Raw genomic sequence first — 20243 nt, forward strand, 5'->3', positions numbered from 1 at the left:
TAGTGATTTCCCCCTCTGCATCCCTTTCATAACTCTGTTTTTATAAATCCTTTGTCCATCCATAGTTCAAATTTTTACTACAAGTTTTCTGTCAATCTTACCAATGTATGTAACTCTTTACAATAGCTTTTCAAATAAATTATACACTTTCCCCATTCTTTATTAAAGAGGTCCTCTTCCCAGTTTCTAATTCTGCCTGTAAGCTTTGCCATCTCGACGTCATTCATCAGTTTTGTCTGCCACTGTTCTTTGGTCGGAGTTGTAGACCCTTAGGATCATCTAGTCCAGGGGTCTGCAACCTTTAAGACAAAAAGAGCCACTTGGACCCGTTTCCGAAGGAAAAAAAAACTGGGAGCCGCAAAACTCGTCATTATAAAAATAACTTTTTGTCACTTTTTTATTATTTCTTTGTTTGACCCCTCAGAATTACTCCTCCTCATAGAAATAAACGTTAAATTAACAAGTTACCTTTTGTGTGTGTGTGTGTTCTTCACTCCCCTTCAAAACAGTGACAAGCGTACATGCCCCCTTTCAATGCAGTGACCAGTGTACATGCCCCTTACAATGTAGCGGGCGGGAAGGTGACGTTGGGACGGTGCGTGACTAACGCATGCACCGCCCCCATGCGACGTCACAGCCAGTACAGCGCCCGCCACAGTGGGGAGTGTCGGGGCACACAATGCACCTCCTCCCCTCGCTAGTATCCGTCCTGGAGCTGCGGCAAAGGTGTAAAAGAGCCACATGCGGCTCCGGAGCCACGGGTTGCAGACCCCTGCCCTAGGCCAACCCCAACCTCTCTCACCACCAAAGGAAGACAAGTGAACAGCAGAGAACCTGCACAAACAACGCTGACACCCAATCCCACATATATTAAGTAAAATAGAAACATCGCCACCTGACCCCACCCCACCCATCTTCCCCCCTCCCCCCCTTTTCTTCCTAATGTCTCAACAAATGAAAGGTAAAGGTAAAGGGACCCCTGACCATTAGGTCCAGTCGTGACTGACTCTGGGGTTGCGGTGCTCATCTCGCTTTATTGGCCGAGGGAGCTGGCGTACAGCTTCTGGGTCATGTGGCCAGCATGACTAATTCGCTTCTGGCAAACCAGAGCAGCACACGGAAACACCGTTTACCTTCCCGCCAGAGCGGTACCTATTTATCTACTTGCACTTTGACGTACTTTCGAACTGCTAGGTTGGCAGGAGCTGGGACCGAGCAACGGGAGCTCACCCTGTCGCGGGGATTTGAACCACCGACCTTCTGATCGGCAAGCCCTAGACTCTGTGGTTTAACCCACAGCGCCACCTGCATCCCATTCAACAAATGAAAGTGATTTGTAAAAATGTTACATGGAAAAAATACGAGAGACATTACACATACTTCTGTAAATCAAGAAAATCTTTAATAATAAAAAAAGTAAATTAAAACAAACAAACAAACAAAACAGTATGGGGAATCCGAAACTGGTCTGGATGGTTCAACAGCTGCTTCTACTAGATTTTGAACCTCACTGGATGCAGAATCACAGGCCTGGAAGGGGTCCACACCTATCCAGACTGACACCCCCCACAACCCTAGAACAGTATTATGTATTCAGCCTGGCACTGGCTCTCCAGGGTTTCAGACCAGAGATATTCCCAGAGCTACGTGCAGATGTCAGGAGTTGAACTGCAGTTGCTCTACCTCTGAGCTAGAGTCCACCTCTCAGCCTCAGCAAGGACGCTTGTTGCAGAAAAGCAGGCTGTTGACCTCTCAAATGCAGGTAAGCTTGTCACCGCACAGCCAACTTGTAAATAAACACCAGGCACTCGACTCCACCTCTTACTATTGCTGGCCAAACATTCATGACTCATTCTTCCATGTAGCATCAGAGATGCAGCCGCCTAGGAGAGCAAAACAAACAGGTGCTAGATATGACATTCCAGCGCAATCTCCGACATGGGCCAGGTGAGTTATATGACCACGTTATTTATGAATCCCTAAACACAAGGGATGTGGGGTGGAGTTCAACTCTGCTTGTGCCTAAAGGAGAAATGACCTAATTTGCAAATTTCTAAATAACCCATGAACCATCCTTCAAAATCCTCTGAATTTTGCAGAGCACTGTGCATGAAAATGCATGACATCACTGAAAACAGCATTCAAAAATGCATTGTATCGGGGGAAATAGATTTGCGGAAATGGGTATGTTAGGCAAAGTTGCCTGTAAAAATGTGTATGTTGGAAGCAATTCACACTTACAGGCAGATAGGTTTTTATGAGGACAATTTTTTTATTTTTTTAAAAAAGCAACCTGATGTGGAAATGTTGAGAACTGAACATAAGAATGGAAAAATGAGAAACTGACAAAAACTGATCCACCCATCCTAGTGAGAGATTTGGGTTTTAGAACTTCTCGCTCCTTCGACTTTCCCCCTTTAGAATCTGTTGTTTGGAGAAGCCCCACCTGAACACATTGCCTTACAGGGGTCATTTCAACATGACTCAAACCTATATCATGTTACTTCCCATTAGAAGGCTCTTTTCCACTGAGCTACCAGCTAGCTTCTGAGGGTAAACCCCTGAAATGCTTCCTTCTGTCTGCAGAATGTCCTTGTGCAATCTCCCGTAAGGGAGAATTGCTCCTTTTGCTGTCATGGAGCTTGAACCTTTCCCTTGGGGACACCTTCAGCCTACCAGTCTATGCAGCTGGCTGGGTGCTGGGTGACAGGAATGACACGTCGTCCTTTGTCTCCAAGTGCCAGAGTTTTCTTCAAAAAGGCAAAAATAGCCAGGAGTGAGAAGGGACACACCTCAATCAGTTTTTCAAAATTTCAGAATTCTTTGCCACAGCATTTCCTTTTTATATATTTATTTATTTTATTAACATAAAACACATACATATACATTTACACAATACACGTACACAACACACTACCTAATTTTCATAGCATAAACATACCGACAATACTCTATATAATACCTACCTATACTATACATATCAACATACCTACACACCTGCCCCATATGGACACCCACCAAGTGACTTGACTTCCAGCCGTTCTTGTTACGCTACTTTATTTTTCCAACTAGCTTCAACGCATTTCATTATTTCTTTAATCTCTTCTTTTTTTATTAACTTTACTCTCCTTTCACTCTAACCATTTTCTGGAATCACTCAGTATCTGTCAGAAATTCTACTTTTTCCACATAAATTTTGATGTACTGTATTCCCACTCCTTATTCACTTTTTGTACCACATCTCCTCTTATCCTCCCTGTTAGTTCAGCATTTCCCTTGTACTGTAGCCAGGATCGCTCAGCTTTTCTTCAAGCTAAATGCAAACATTTGCTCAGAAAGTATTGCGACTCAGCCTCCTCATTTTAGGCAGCATGTGCTGATCCAGAGACTCTGCTTGAAGAATTTTTTTTCTTTTAAATTTCTCTTTCCCACCCTCATGCCTCTCCAAGTATGTTTATCCATCTCTGGTAATTTCTTCTGCCCTTCCCCTTTCACGTTCGTCTCTCTACCCCACCCAGCCACCAAATGGCTGAATTCTTTTGTTGCTCCTCTCTGATCTTTTCACTTCTTCCACCTATATACTTCTTCCTCTAGAATGTGGCAGCTAGACTGGTGACTGGGAGCGGCCGCTGAGACCATATAACACCGGTCCTGAAAGACCTACATTGGCTCCCAGTACGTTTCCGAGCACAATTCAAAGTGTTGGTGCTGACCTTTAAAGCCCTAAACGGCCTCGGTCCAGTATATACCTGAAGGAGCATCTCCACCCCCATCATTCTGCCCGGACGCTGAGGTCCAGCGCCGAGGGCCTTCTGGTGGTTCCCTCATTGCGAGAAGTGAGGCTACAGGGAACCAGGCAGGGGGACTTCTCGGTAGTGGTGCCCGCCCTGTGGACGCCCTCCCATCAGGTGTCAAAGAGATAAAGTATCTGACATTTAGAAGACATCTGAAGGCAGCCCTGTTCAGGAAGTTTTTAATGTGTGACATTTTAATGTATTTTTAATCTTTGTTGGAAGCCGCCCAGAGTGTCTGGGGAGACCCAGCCCAGTGGCATAGCGTGGGTTGTCAGCACCCGGGGCAAGGGAAGTAATTTGCGCCCCCTAACCCGGTAGGAGCAGAGAGCTGCGAGTGCGAGCACCCCCCCAGATGTTGCGCCCGGTGCGGCCGGCCCCCCCTGCACCCCCCACGCTACGCCACTGACCTAGCCAGATGGGTGGGGTACAAATAATAGCAATAGCAATAGCAATAGCAATAGCAATAGCAATAGCAATAACAATAACAATAATAACAGCTTTCCTCTCTTCTCCTCTTCATTTCAATTCCTACTTTGCTTTTATGACAGCAACCTTTTGCCTCACATTATAATTCCTTCCCCCACCCCTCCTCCAGCCCTTTCCCTTCAAAGGACCTCCCTATTTCCCCTTTGTTACTGTTTTCATTTAAACCTATTCACAAACCAAAAACTTACACCTTGGCCACTAATAATGAACCAAAGGTCAAAGTCATTACTGCAAATTTATGATGCTTTCTTTGTGGTACACAAACGGCATTAGATGACTTAGAGTCACTTCCTTGAGGAAAGGTGGTTGGATGTTGTGCAACAAATGAGTAACGCTTTGATTTTCTTCTAGAAACCAAAATATATGATCTGCTGGAAAGGCCCTCAGCTAGAGATTGGCTATCAGACTGGTTGTGACTGACCTCTTCCTTTTTTCTTTGGTGTTTTAAGAAAGTCATGAGCAATTAGCAGGTGACCTGTTAGGAGACTCAGTCAGTTCCAAATAGAGGAAGTTTTGTAGAACCCTCAGCCCTGAGAAGGGAGCAAAGTCTCACAGCTAATTTGTTATCTTGCATCTAAACAGCATCACAAGGAAGGTACGAAAAGAAAAATAGGTACGTGACACTGAGTTCATTCCAAAGTTTCACTTCTCTATGCAGATTCTGAAAATGATCTAGGGATGTGAAATGGCTGAAGAAGGCATGTGTCTGTCTCTGTGTGATGTTGGGAGAGGCACATATCTCACCAAGATCCTTGGAATATGAGCATATAAGAAAAGTCCTGCTGGATTAACCTGAGCAGAACAGCACTTCTCGCACCAGGGCTTCCAGCAATTCGTATTCAGAAGCATTACTCCCTCTGTTTTATAAATGATTTTTATTGGTTTTACATATAATTACATTAAGTAACATCATACCCTCTTATTTTATCTCTTTGGCCCAACTGAGCCTAACGACTTCCCTCCCTCCCTCCTGTCTGATGGTTTTCAAAATTAAACTTTACATCTTTACATTTACATTTACAAGAGCCAGTGTGGTGTAGTGGTTAAGAGCGGTGGACTCGTAATCTGGGGAACCGGGTTCGCTTTCCCACTCCTCCACATGCAGCTGCTGGGTGACCTTGGGCTAGTCACGCTTCTCTGAAGTCTCTCAGCCCCGCTCACCTCACAGAGTGTTTGTTGTGGGGGAGGAAGGGAAAGGAGAATGTTAGCCGCTTTGAGACTCCTTCGGGTAGTGATAAGTTGGGCTATCAAATCCAAACTACTACTACTACTACTACTACTACTACTACTACTACTATTCTTCTTCTTCTTCTTCTTCTTCTTCTTCTTCTTCTTCTTCTTCTTCTTCTTCTTCTTCTTCTTCTTTCGCTTTGGTTCCTATCCTTGTTATAAGGTAAAGGTAAAGGTACCCCTGCTCGAACGGGCCAGTCTTGACAGACTCTAGGGTTGTGCGCTCATCTCACTCTAGAGGCCGGGAGCCAGCGCTGTCCGCAGACACTTCCGGGTCACGTGGCAAGCATGATGAAGCTGCTCTAGTGAACCTGCACCAGAGCAGCACATGGAAACGCCGTTTACCTTCCCGCTGTAAAGCGGTACCTATTTATCTACTTGCACTTAAGGGTGCTTTCGAACTGCTAGGTGGGCAGGAGCTGGGTCCGAACGACAGGAGCTCAACCTGCCGTGGGGATTCAAATTGCCGACCATGCGATCGGCAAGTCCTAGGCACTGAGGTTTTACCCACAGCGCTACCCGCGTCCTGTTATATCCTTGTTATATCATTACCTAAAATATTATATTACTCAACCTGAATAGGTAGCAATTTCATCCTGCAGATCTTCAGATAAACCTGCTAATGATGTTAATTACTTACACTTGTCTTTCAAACATAATATAAATTTGTTCCAGTCCTTTTGGAATGCTTGGTCTTGCTGGTTCCGTATTCTTCCCGTCAGTTTCGCTAGATCTGCAAAACCCATCAGCTTCATCTGCCACTCTTCTTTTGTTGGTAACTCCTGTTGTTTCCATCTTTGGGATAACAAAGATAAGAACAATATATAAGAACAATATTTTATCTTGTCTTGGTATCTCTTTACCCACTGTACCTGTTATGTACTGAAGTTCTCACCCTGGGCCAGCAGGGGGATACTGTAGGTAGTTATGCAAATAAGGGATCGAAAGTGACGTTCAGTGATTGGATAGTTTTAGAAAATTGTTACAGTTACATTGTACTGGAGCTCTATATAAGCAAGCTGACTGAACCCTTCAGTTCAGTTCTGTCCTGGCCTGTGAATAAACAAGAGCTGTTTGAAGAATCACTGTGTCGTCTGATATGTTTACCCACAACTTAACAGTACCCAATAAAAATGCTTCTGGTTCAGAAGTATTCCTGCCTCTGACGGTGGAGGCAGAACATAGCCATCCAGGCTAGTAGTCATTGATAGCTTTTTCCTTCATGTTGAATCCTTGTTTAAAGCCATCTAAGTTGGCAGCCATCACTGCCTCCTGTGGCAATGAGTTCCATAGTTTAACTATGCAATGCAGGAAGAACTTTCTGTCAGGAGTTCAGCCTACACTCGAGTAGGACCCTGGCAGAGACACATGCCCAACTGGCATGTTCCCTCCCTCCTGGTTGATCATTCGGGAGCTTCATAAGCTTTCTTCAGCCCAAACATCACAGCGACTGATGCCAACAGACATCGGCACACTTAGGGATCCACAGAGTTTGCGCATCTTGTGTGACAGACCTCAGCAACTCAGCATTTTGGCTAATCTACTTTATTTACATATAAACACACATGGAGTTGGGTAAAGCAGCCATAAAAATGCACATATTGGTGAAAATAACCTGCAAAAAATATTATTTTACAGAGAAATGCTTTTGCAAAATGTGTATCTTAGGAAAATGTGTATATAAGAATGTGTTTACTGCCCTCTGGTCTTCAGATGAAGGATGGTATAAAAATTTAATAACTAAGAATAATGATGTATCAGGAGAAATTGACACCAAAATGGTGATGAATTTTAATGAGGACTTAAAAAAATAAATGCCCACAACTGATGCAGAAATGTGAAAAACTGAACTTAAAATGGGAAAAAAATTGAGGAATTAAAATGGGCAGATTGGCCCATGTCTACATGTCTACATAGAATACAGACAATTCTGGACAAGATATTTTCTAAGAACACGAAGCAAAATGCTGCCTGAGAGGACAGAGGAAAGGAAGCAAAATATATGCTTATTTTTAAAAATACCTATTCATAGGACATAAAAATCTGTTCCCAAACACTCTAGAGTGGTACAGCCAGGTCCCCACCCTGAGAGTTTATCCTGAGGTGAACGTTGGTCATGTATGATTGCCACAACATCCTGTCTCCAAATAACACTTTTCGCTTCAAGAAAACCATCTCAGGATCCCTGATGAGCAGGAAAATAAGAGAAGCTACCAAAGACTTGTTTACTGACAGCAAAAGCCTGTCACAATTAACCCTGCTTAATGAGTGAAGGGGCAATATCAAAGGAATGGATGGATACTGGGCAACGCACATTTGCATGTTGTTGTGTCAGGTACAGGAAGTTAAAGTCCAACAAAGTTTATTTACAAAATTAAAGATTGTACCATTGTTGTTGAATGCTTCTTTAATGATGAGTAATCTCTGACTGTTTCAACACACCCACATTTCCTGTCCTCTCTCACTTTGAATCCACACAGTTTTTACATTTCAGCAGTTGTGGAAGATTTCTTCTCCCTGCTTGGCACATAACCAAGCTTGCCCAATGAAGCAATGCCTATGTGACTTCACTTCATCACTTTTCACAGCATTTGATGGGGAAAGTTCTTCACATACTTCTGATTATCATTGTTACTGATTTGGTGGGGAAACCCGCCTCCCCACCAAACCCTAGAAATTAATAAATTTGATTACTTGGAGAACTGAAGGGAAGATCGGAAGTCAATGAAAAATTACAGGCTGAGATTCTTTCCAAGCCAGGGCCTGGGAGGGAGGCATTAGCATGACCAAATGGTTGATAGTCCATCCAAGAGGAATTATGGGCCTCAGCAGACAGAGGTTGCCATGGTAATGAGGCCCTCACACACGTTCACTTCATCAAATCTGGCCCTCTTTGAAAAATTTTGGGCACCCCTGATTTGGAACAAAGTGTACTGAGGAGAAGAAGGGGAAAAGAAAGACCGAGCTCCATTTTGACCAGGCTGGCTGAAGGCTGGGAGAGATGCCATGCTGTGAGTTCTGGACTCCATCCATGCAGACTGAAGGTGTAAATAGGTGAATAAACCCTATTTCTTAAAGCTATGAGAGTTTCTGCTATGTCTCAATTCTCCAAAGGAAACTAGACCTTGAGTGGGTGCCTGGAACCCCCTGGAATCTTGCTACCGCTCACAGAGATGTAGGGGTGGGCACTGTTAGAATTCCTGCTCCATGATTGCAGTCATGGGATTGTTGTCTTTCACATGATGGTATATGTTTTGACTCCACAGAGTGGGAAGTGATGGAGACAGGATGTTTGTGTTACTGTGTTCAGCGAAGTGGGACTATTGCCCTTTGTTCTTTTTCTCTTTTTCTCTTTGCTCTCTGATGCTAGAGAGAGAGGGAGCCATGTTGCAGTGCTCTGTGTGTGTTTAGATGTAAATAAAGTAGATTAGCCAAAATGCTGAGTTGCTGAGGTCTGTCACGCAACTTGCAGAGGCTCTGTGGATCCCTAAGTGTGCCGGTGTCTGTTGGCATCGGTCGCTGTGATGTTCGGGCACAAGAAAGCTTTTGAAGCTCCCGAAAGATCAACCAGGAGGAAGAGAACATGCCAGTTGGGCATGTGTCTCTGCCAGGATCCTACTGGAGTGTAGGCTGAGCTCCTGACAGGCACCGGACTTTTGTAACATTATTATATCTGCAAGTACCTTCACACACTGCAGCCAGTGTGGGAAACCTTTGGAAATTTGTAATTCCAGATGTTGTTGAATTACATCCCTGGGCTTTGGCCATGCTTGCTGGGGCTGATGGGAGTTGTAGTTCAGGGCCAAAGGTCTCGTGTTCATTGGCAATTAGGCTTCCCCATGGTGGGGAAATACGGCTCTGTGTGCTGCTCCCAACAATCACCTTCTCTACTGGAGCTCCACACATTGAACCCTCTGGAGATCTACACATTGAGTGGAAAGTCTGAAAGAGAAACCTATGTGTGTTCACTGAACTACCAAAATGTGCAAAGGCTCCTCCACACGGTACCAGCTGCTATGAGGACAAACAGCAAGAGATGGGCATAATGCTCAGTGATACATATCTGGCTGGAAGCTGTTGAGAACAGAATAATTGGCAGAAGGTGGGGTTGCCTGGACGTGTGTCTGCTCCTCCCATCATAACACTGGGCTAGGAGTGTTAGATGGCGGGCGGTGGGTTAGAGAACAAGGCCAGCCCAACACAGCAAATTATGTCCATTTCAAGGCCCGTACTACCAGAAGCAGCTTGCCAGGTGCAAAGGAAGTAGGCACAGTGCAAGTGCATTGTTGGGAATGTTCAGCTGGCTCCGCTGGTGTGTTAGCAACCTGCTGACCTCCCCGCCCATCTCGAGCCTCCCTCCTGTGATAAACAACAGTGAACTCACCTGCTGGGAAACTAACACATCAGCTCCACCCCACCCAGCTCTTACCCAAGGCCATCCAAGTTATTTCGGTACCCAAGACAGAAAATCCCACACGTGCCTCTCCCCTTCCTTGGCAGAATCATAATCACTGTCAAGACCACCTGATTCACTTTCCCCAAGTCAGCTGCCTGTAATAGCCACCACTTTCTGCCTAATGGTAGGGCCATGCTGGAGAAGGGCTTCGATATATGATCCCAACTTACGGGGAGGTTCATATGGATGTTTGGCACTGGTATAAAATAGATTTCTTGTTTGAATTTGACAGTATTAACTGGGGCAGTATACTATTGGATTGAAAATGATCTCCATTCATGTAATATGCATACTCATGTTTGTTTTACGAGCTCTAGATGTCTGTTAACAACATCCTTAAGGGGTGAAAAGACACACACACAACTTAGTGTAAAACTGACCTTTTGCAACCTGCTGGTGTGGCAGATGCCTGGGAACTTTTCCTGAACCCAGCAATGCAACACAAACACCTTAATTTGCTCCTGTGGAAATAAAAGGGGGGAGTGGAGGGGTGAAAACAGCATTCACTGGAGGAAACAAAGCACCATGAGATGCCAGAGGGTGGGGGAACTGAACCGCAATCTGCTCAAAGCCTGAATATATATGTATCTATGAGATCACCTCCTCTGCTACATTCCATGATATCATAATAGGTGAAACGCTCAGCCTTTTCAGTTCCTCAAAAGGACACCTGCAGATGTGGTTGACAAATTGTTTCATCGGGGGGAAGGGATGGGGGGGAAAAGATGAGTCATGCTGCTAGTTTAAGGTGATGGTGGTGGGGCAAAACATTTGGACCTTTGACCTATTTTTTAAAAATTAAAATAAATCCTATGCACGACTCCTCGTTGATTTCAATGGGGCTTTCTCTGAGGTAAATGGTTACAATTCTTTGCATACTTCCCTGGGAGTAACTACCATCGAAGCCTATCTTTGACGGGCTTCAGGGCCGGCCCAGCCATTGGGCAGGTTGAGGCTACCGCCTCAGGTGGCAGAAGGCCCTGAGGCGGCACCCCATGGGTGTCCTGCCCCCTCCAGAGAGATCCTTCCTGAAATTTGCTCCAAGGCCAGCACCGCTTCTCCACCAGCAGTGGAGGCAGCAGAGTGGGCATTGCCTGTGGTGGCAGCAGTGGCAGGGAAAGGTGGCACTTCCTGTTTCCCCTTTCACATGGTGAAACAGGACACACTGCCACTGACAGTCTGTCTTTATTAGTGATGTGCCTCCATGTGCCTTCAGATCATAACCTGGGGCCTAATAATAATAATAATAATAATAATAATAATAATTTATTTATACCCTGCCCATCTGGCTGGGTTTTCCCAGCCACTCTGGGCGGCTCCCAACTGAATATTAAAAACAATACAGCATCAGACATTAAAAACTTCCCTAGACGCCTTCAGTTGTCTTTTAAAAGTAGAATAGTTGTTTACTGTCTTGACATCTGGTGGGAGGGCGTTTCACAGGGCGGGCGCCACTATCGAGAAGGCCCTCTGCCTGGTTACCTGTAACTTGGCTTCTCGCAATGAGGGAACCGCCAGAAGGCCCTTGGCGCTGGACCTCAGTGTCTGGGCAAAACGATGGGGGTGGAGACGCTCCTTCAGGTATACAGGACTGAGGCTGTTTAGGGCTTTAAAGGTCAGAACCAACACTTTGAATTGTGCTCGGAAACGTACTGGGAGCCTACATACAACACAGCTCTCTGAGCATGGGCTTTCCTTCTCTCACACCCCTCTGAATGTGTGGGTGTTGGCAACGTGAAGGCAGACTTGTGGACTGGACGAATGCCTCCCCCTGTCATGATGTAAAGGCAGCCCAATAAGAAGCACTGAATTGTCGTTGTTGCATTTTCCTTCAAAGCATTGACAGAGATGGATCGTACCTCTGGTCTGAGACTCTGATGTGTGATAAATTTGTACAAAGTGAGGCAGTGGCTGTTAAATGAGTTAGTTTTCATATCTTCTTTTGCTTATCTTTCAATATTAATGGTACCGTTTTGGAGTTCTCTTTTAAGACTTTATGCTTGTATGCATACATACTTATAACATAACTGAATTTGAATTCTGAATATTAATATTGATTAACTGGTAACAGTGTAATTGGTGCCGTGCATATGTCCACACCTGCACCTCACATTTAAAACAGCATCATGCCACTTTAAACAGTCATGGCTTCCCCCAAAGAATCTTGGGAACTGTAGTTTGCTAAGGCTGCTGTGTGTTGCTAGGAGACCCCATTCTGCTCACAGAGCTGCAATTTACAGAATGGTTTAACAATCAACCCTTCTTCCTATGGGAATTGTAGCTCCATGAGGAGAACAAGGATCTCCTAACTACTCTCAGCACCCTTAACAAACTACATTTCCCAGAATTCTTTGGGGAAAACCATATCCTTAAAATGTACAGATGTCACCTAAGTTTGATCCTGGACAACTTCTCACAATGCCTTTCCGTGGAGTTAGTTTGCACTCAACTATGAGTCATCAGTTAGTGAAAACACATTTGCGGCGGAGCCCCGCAGCCTTTTTGCCATCACCTGACAAAACAGTTCAGCCTCTTTCCACACTTCTTCCGTACACTAAACTTCCTCTTTTAGACCACAATGAATGAGCAGAATTCTAGGCTAGAACTCAGAATCAGGAAGTAAAGCACATTTCCCCCTGAGCCAGGCCACTTTGATCTACAGGTGGGAGGCTATATGTTAGAATGCTCTCCCACAAATTAAACTCCCCACATGTAGAAAAACAGCATATCAGGAAGGATGGGCTGAAATCCTCTCCCTTATTGCTATATTTCTAGGTGCAGAGGGGTGAGCATCTAAACATGTGATTCCCCACCTGTAGCCTGTTAGTACAGTCCATGAAAAAATCGACAACTTACTACTGCTTAAGTTAAGGGGTGGGGCCGCACGTTGTGTACACACCTATTGTTTGTGGTGGGTGCCGGCATCCCATCCCTTGACCACGTGTTTCCTCGTGATACTGTGCATGATAGTTAATCGTTGGGTTTTTTTCTATTTCTGGAAATAATTTCCATGCTCAACAATGGGCAATGAGTAGCAAAGCGATGCCACCTCCTTTATGGCTTCCGAAACTTGATTTCCCTAGCAAATTTTTTTAAAGCTAGATTCATGTTCCGAGCTGATAAAGGAATGTGTTTCAAGCCATTATTGCAAAGCTAGCTGTGGGATGCAAATATGAGGCTGTAGCTGATCAAATACACCCCTTAGTAGAGACTAGAACTAGGCTGGGGAATTTCAGGCCCCCGTCTCTCCCTCTGACCCACGGGAGTCTCCTTAGGCCACACCCCCTTACTAGCCACAGCACTGTTTAGCACCCTCTGGGAGCACTTCCACCTTGGACTTTGGTCGTGTTGGGTTTTTTTGCCTGGCTGATGGACAAAGAGGGGTGTGTGAATGTGTCTCAGTGTGTGGAGAAACTAGAGTGACATTTATAGCATATTCTCCAACATCCCTCAGATAAAAATAGGGACATTTCTCACTCCCCTCCAACTGTCCGTCCTTGACCCTCCCTTTTTTTTAATTGATGCATTTTCCAAAATTTATTATATACATCTTACAGTCCTTTTCTAATCATCTCATATCACATCTTAAGACTTCCCCACCCATCCCTCCTCAACATCCTAGCTGAACTTTGTTAAGCTGCATATCCTTTCATTCAACCCCATTACATTCTCCATAAATTCCTAGTGGTTGTTTACTACTGCACATAAGTTCATCACCACTTAGAAGTCTATTTGACTGTTGTACCTCTTTAGATACTTCCAAAGTATTCCCACTCCTCCCTTATCTATGTCTCATCCTAACCCCCATTTTTGGTCCTTCCTCCTGCAGAACATTTCCTATCCGAAGAAGGGTGAGTGCCACCAAACCAATGGTACACAGCACACACACTATTCTATTCTATTCTATTCTATTCTATTCTATTCTATTCTATTCTATTCTATTCTATTCTATTCTATTCTATTCTATTCTAGATTTGCACAAAGAGAAACACACACAAATAAATAATTTTTTTTTTAGAAAGGGGCAATATTAGAAGCGGATGCACAAAGAATTTTATTTTTTTTAAAACAAAGACTCCTTGTCTCCTCTCTGCTCCCCTTTTCTTCCATGCCCTCTTCCCACCCCTCCCCCCCCCCGGGGCGGCCCCCTGCCTGCCACTCAGAGCTGGCATGTCACACAGAGCTGGGCCTCGGCAGTGGTGGCCTCCCTTCATCCGCTCTCCGGCAGCAACTACAAGCTGTCTAAGGAGGGGACTGACAGTGGCAGCTATGGAGAGGCCATGGAGAGGCCACGGGATACATCCTCACGCTCAGGACAAATATCCTCCTTGCGGAGCTCAGCAGTAACAGCACTAGCGGGGGAAATAGGGACTTTCCGGGATCACATCAGAAGCCAGGATGGCTTCTGTACAGTGGTACCTCGGGTTACAGATGCTTCAGGTTACAGGCTCTGCTAACCCAGAAATAGTACCTCGGGTTAAGAACTTTGATTCAGGATGAGAACAGAAATCGCGGCACCATGGCAGTGGGAGGCCCCATTAGCTAAAGTGGTGTCTCAGGTTAAGAACAGTTTCAGGTTAAGAACAGACCTCCGGAAGGAATTAAGTTCTTAACCCGAGGTACCACTGTCCTTCAGGGACTGTCCCTGGAAAATCGGTGCACTTGGAAGGTATGTTGTGACATACATCAGTGGCCCCACCCACCTGTTGCATATGGTGCCAAGAATTTTGCCCTGAAAGGAATATGGACCTCAAGCTGAGAAAAATTCCCTTCATGGAATTTTGCAATTTTAGTTCTAACTGACCAATGCATTTTTAAATGGCACAAATAGTAGGGAAACACTGCATTAAAACGAAGGTGCAAACAAGAATTGCACAGGTATGCATTATATTGGGGAAATGACTTGCAAAAATCTGTATATACGTTAGTCAAAACTGCGTACAAAAAATGTCTTTATTAGGGGAAATTGAGACTTATTTGTTTATTATTATTATTATTATTACTAAAGCAGATTGCTGCAAAACATGGAAAAATGAATTTAAGATTACAAAACTGAGAAACTGAGAGAAATGAAATTGACAGATCCTTCCAAATAGGTGGCCTGGCATGTGCCATAGCGCAGCGGTGGAGCAGATGCTTGGCATGTAGAAGGTTCCAGTTTATGACCTGGCATCTCCCAGCGATCAGGCAGCAGGTGAGGATGGGGAAGAGCTCTGCCTGAGAGGCGAGAGAGCTGCTGCCAGCCAGAGTGGGCTAGAAGGACAAAGAACTGATATGTTCTGCTTCTTGAGTTCCCATGTACAGTGGTACCGCAGGTTACAGATGCTTCAGAACAGAAATCGTGCAGCGGCGGCAAAGGGAGGCCCCATTAGCTAAAGTGGTACCTCAGGTTAAGAACAGTTTCAGGTTAAGAACAGACCTCCGGAACGAATTAAGTTTTTAACCTGAGGTACCACTGTACCCTGATTTATTATTATTATTATTATTATTATTATTATTATTATTATTATTATTTAAAACAGCTTTAAGCTCCAGAGAAAGGAAGCCTTCTTTGAGGCAAAGTTGAGAAAGTGCAAACTAATTCAAAATGCGCTGTCTCCTATTCGCATTTCAGCACCTTTGCTCTCATCATAGTGTCTATTTTTAGACTAGAATGAGTCATTCTGTGTTTCTGTGTTTTCTTGACTCCCTTCCTCCCTGCCGCTGAAGATATGGAGCTGGTGGTGACCTCACGATGAGGGAATTAACCCTTTTTTCCCTTTGCCCAACACAGGCAGGTGTAAATGTTATTGCATTTTTCTCTCATGAGGCAACCCTCGGCGAGTGCTCTCTGTTTCTGCTTGCATCTGTAAACCTGTTTTGTGTGGAGTTGCTTTGCACATCTGACTCCACCTTGGGCCACTGGTTCATCAGTTTCTCCATGTCATTTTCTCTGTTTGCTCCCAACAACAGACTTCCTTCCACTGGGCAAGTCTCTCATCACACCATGTCTAGACTTCGAAATCAGACTCCCACAACTTGGTGTGGTGCTGCACACCTGATGTCGGGGAGAGCGGCTGATGGGAGTTGTGGTCCAAAACATCTAGCAGACTGTGGCATTCGTACAGAGCCCCCGGTCGTCTCACGGACTATTGACCCGTACACCACTAATCCGCTGCCACCAACCAGGTCCTCCCCGGTAAAATCACTTCAGCCTCAGTCACGTTCTCAATTAATAAAGAAGAGTGTACCGTATTTTTTGCTCTGTAAGACTCACTTTTCCCCTCCTAAAAAGTAAGGGGAAAGTGTGTGCGTCTTATGGAGCGAATGCAGGCTGCGCAGCTATCCCAGAAGACAGAACAGCAAGAGGGATTGCTGCTTTCACTGCGCAGCGATCCCTCTTGCTGTTCTGGCTTCTGAGATTCAGAATATTTTTTTTCTTGTTTTCCTCCTCCAAAAACTAGGTGCGTCTTGTGGTCTGGTGCGTCTTATGGAGCGAAAAATACGGTACAGTGGTGCCTCGCAAGACGAAATTAATTCGTTCCGCAAGTTTTTTCTTCTTGCGAGTTTTTCGTCTTGCGAAGCACGGTTTCCCATAGGAATGCATTGAAAATCAATTAATGCGTTCCTATGGAAACCGCCTTCAGACCAGGTCCGGGGACAGTCTGTCCCCCGACCTCTTCTGAAGGCTGGGGGGGGGACAAGGGCTTTTCTTCCCACCGCCAGCCTTCAGAAGGCTGTTCTGAAGGCTGGCGGTGGGAAGAAAAGCCCTTCTCCCCACCTCCCACCCCGCAAGCTCCAGGGACAGAGTGCTTTGCTGCCGCCCCCCAGCATTTTAAGATCACCCGGGACAGCAGAGAAGTCTCCGCTGCCCCGGGAAGGCAGGCGGGGGGAGCAAAGACTTTTGCCCCCCGCCGGCCTTCAGAAGAGGTCCAGGACCTCTTCTGAAGGCCGGCGGTGGGCAAAAGTCTTTGCTCCCGACCGCCAGCATTTTAAAAGAGGTCCCCGGAGATTTCCCTATGGGCTTTCTTCTTGCGAAGCAAGCCCATAGGGAAATTCGTCTTGCGGAACGACTCAAAGACAGAAAACTCTTTCGTCTTGCGAGTTTTTCGTTTTGCGAGGCATTCGTCTTGCGAGGTACCACTGTATTTTATTTCAGACACAAACAAACTTTTACGGCATTCCAAACGTTGTTGCTCTTTACTTTCTTAGTCTTACTTTCCTCTCTCTATCTCTTCTACCTCCCCTCACTCAAGAACGCACTGCCCTAATTCTCTCTCTATTACCAACTGCCTACCAACTGCTTCTCCAGCTTCCTTTCCCAACCAGCCAACCCACTAAAACCAACCAACTACCCACCATCAGCTCCCAACAACAACTCAAACCTCGGGCTAAGCCCTTTTATACACAGGTAAGCTCCACCTCCGGCTTTCCTATTGGTCTATATTTTTAACCCTATCTCTCCCCCCTGTTCAAACATTTTCTAAACGAACAGCAAACGCCACACAGACCTACCAGGCTGGGGAATGGCACCCTAGACAGAAAGAGGTCAATGAATTACGCTTGTACTCTGCTCTCCTTCTTCACATCTCAGGGCCAAACTATATGCTGCATTAATCACATTCTTAGTTCTTGAGTCCCAGATTTTTCTTTCCCAAATTGCTATCATGATGGACGGAAGTAATCTGGACTGGGAGCCGGGTCTGGTGGGAATTTAACCTTTCGACCCCTACTGTAGTTCCAACCCAGATTAGCCTCCCCCTCCCATGCCTGCTATTTATTTATTTTATATATTTATTAAAGACTGCACCATCATAAGGCAGTGTCCCTCAGTCGTAGGGTTACCATATTTCAAGAGGTAAAAATCCAGACAAAAATAGAACATGTCCAGGATTTCCAAGATGTATGGCAACCCTACTCAGTTGGGACTGAGAGCAGCAGTCCAGAAGGCTATCATAATCAACAATTTGAAAAGTTGCTGAGTGGTCAGAAGAACCAGGAAAAGTGCACTCCCTTTGTGCAGTCCCTGGTGTAGGCAGGGCCGTATTTAGGTTTGATGAGGCCCTAAGCTACTGAAGGTAATGGGGCCCTTTATATGTCCAGCTGTCCTTTGTCAACAACAAATTGTTTCTGTTTTTTCTGTTGAATATATGCTGCATGGTAATTTATGGACCTAATAGGTATCTAAAGCCATTTGCACATAAGAAATAGGAGTCTACACAACACAGAACACTGTTGCTGTATGTAGGTTTTATTTTATTTGTTTTTTATCTTATATTTTGGGAATGTACTTCCAGTTGTTTTTTCTTTAATTTTTTGGGGGGGGCCGAGAGAGTGGGGCCCTAAGCAGTAGCTTATTTAGTTTATACGTAAATCCAGCACTGGGTATAGGTTACCCACAAGTGCAACCAAGGCTGTCTCAGGGCTGATCCAAACTTTTCTTTTGTCCCGCTCTTTCCAGACACAAGTATGCACCGTGTCCGAGTGTGTTTCATTTTGCCCTGGAGCACATGTCAGCTTGGGTTTTCTGCAGAATGCCATTGGCCCTGATTGAACTTTAAAGAGTGGGTTTTCATGAGCAAAGCTCAAGAGCATAATAATAATAATAATAATAATAATAATAATAATAATAATAGTTGGGGGACTTGAAAACTGAGCTTTAAAGCATGGACTGTGCCTGGAAAGAGCAAGTGCAGATAAACCCTCAGTTCCAAAACTGGGTCAGAAGGTAAGGTAAAGGTAAAGGGACCCCTGACCATTAGGTCCAGTCATGACCGACTCTGGGGTTGCGGCGCTCATCTCGCTTTATTGGCCGAGGGAGCCGGCATACAGCTTCCGGGTCATTCTGGTGAACTAGGGCAGTGCACGGAAACGCCGTTTACCTTCCCGCTGGAGGGGTACCTATTTATCTACTTGCACTTTGACATGCTTTTGAACTGCTAGGTTGGCAGGAGCAGGGACTGAGCAACGGGAGCTCACCTCGTCACGGGGATTCGAACCGCCAACCTTCTGATCAGCAAGTCCTATGCCCTGTGGTTTAACCCACAACGCCACCCGTGTCCCTGGGGTCAGAAGGTAGACTTAGGTAAATCCAGATATGAATCACCCAGAAGAACCTGCTAACTGAGTCACCAGCACACAATCACCTGGTTCAAAAATTGTGTCCAACAGATCCATAGATAGCTGGATAGTGGTTGTTTTTAGTTCTGCTTACTTCAAGTCTCTCTGAACCAATAACAGTATGTGTGTGCACTGCAATGTATAAATAGGGCTCTGTGCATATCTCTGCAATAGCAGGAATATTGTTATTTTTGTGAAAGTATTTAAAACACCAAGTGTCGGCAATTAAGGGAAACATTGTTCAATTAACATGCAAACAAAAGACGGACAAGCTGGAGCAGTAATAGAAATAGCTGTTTTTGACAGCTGTTTAAAATGAGACAAAAGAGTCTTTCCACAGTGCCCCGTTCTAAATAGAGATGCACAAGATTTTTACTCTTTTTCCCCTCCTCCCACAATCACAATTATGTTCCGTCAGGAATGCTTTTTGACAAATCATAAATTTCTTCCTAAAGAAAGGAACAGGTTTATTTTTCGTTAACAGTGTGAGGGCATGTATGCATAAACTGTTATCAGCCTTCCAGTTTTCTGAATTCCTGCTGGAAGACAAAGAGAGCTGAATCCAAGGGATATTGGGTCACTCTGCGTGGGGCTGCCCTTGAAATTGACCCAGAAACTCCAGTGGGTGCAGAATGCTGCGGAGAGACTCCTTACGGGGTCCTCAATGAGAGGTCACATTCACCCGGTGCTGTACCAGCGGCACTGGCTCCCGGTGGAGTACAGGATCAGGTTTAAGGTGCTGGTTTTAACCTTTAAAGCCCTATACGGCCTAGGACCCTTGTACCTATGGGACCGCCTCTTCCGGTATGCCCCACGAAGGACCTTACGGTCTGCTAACAACAACACCTTGAAGATCCCAGGCCCCAGGGAAATTAGACTGGCCTTGACTAGAGCCAGGGCCTTTTTGGCTGTGGCCCCAGCCTGGTGGAACGCTCTCCCACAAGAGACCAGGGCCCTGCGGGATTTGACATCTTTCCGCAGGGCCTGCAAGACGGAGCTGTTCCGCCAGGCCTTTGGGCAGGATGCAGTTTGACTTACTTTCCTTTGTATAAAACAAGCCCGAAGGAGGCCCCCAACGCGCTCACAGGTCCTTGTATGATCAGTGGAAAACAGTTGGTCCTGGCATGTACTAACCACTCTCAATTCCATCCTGATAATTGCCACCTGCCCAGATTTTA

The 20243-nt window shown here is 45.3% G+C and overlaps 1 protein-coding gene across 1 annotated transcript in view; it reads left to right on the forward strand.

The window, feature by feature from the left end:
- The first annotated feature begins 1898 nt into the window (after window positions 1-1898).
- The window catches only part of PMAIP1 (phorbol-12-myristate-13-acetate-induced protein 1), a 33597-nt gene continuing 15252 nt past the window's right edge, over window positions 1899-20243 (forward strand). Inside the window, exon 1 of the mRNA XM_082191314.1 lies at window positions 1899-1947. Within this exon, the coding sequence (XP_082047440.1) occupies window positions 1914-1947 (34 nt within the window). The 5' untranslated portion in view covers window positions 1899-1913. The remainder of the gene's footprint in view (window positions 1948-20243) is intronic.

The sequence above is a fragment of the Podarcis vaucheri genome, assembly GCF_965113315.1.
Source record: "Podarcis vaucheri genome assembly, chromosome: 11".
NCBI classification, from domain to species: Eukaryota; Metazoa; Chordata; class Lepidosauria; order Squamata; family Lacertidae; genus Podarcis; species Podarcis vaucheri.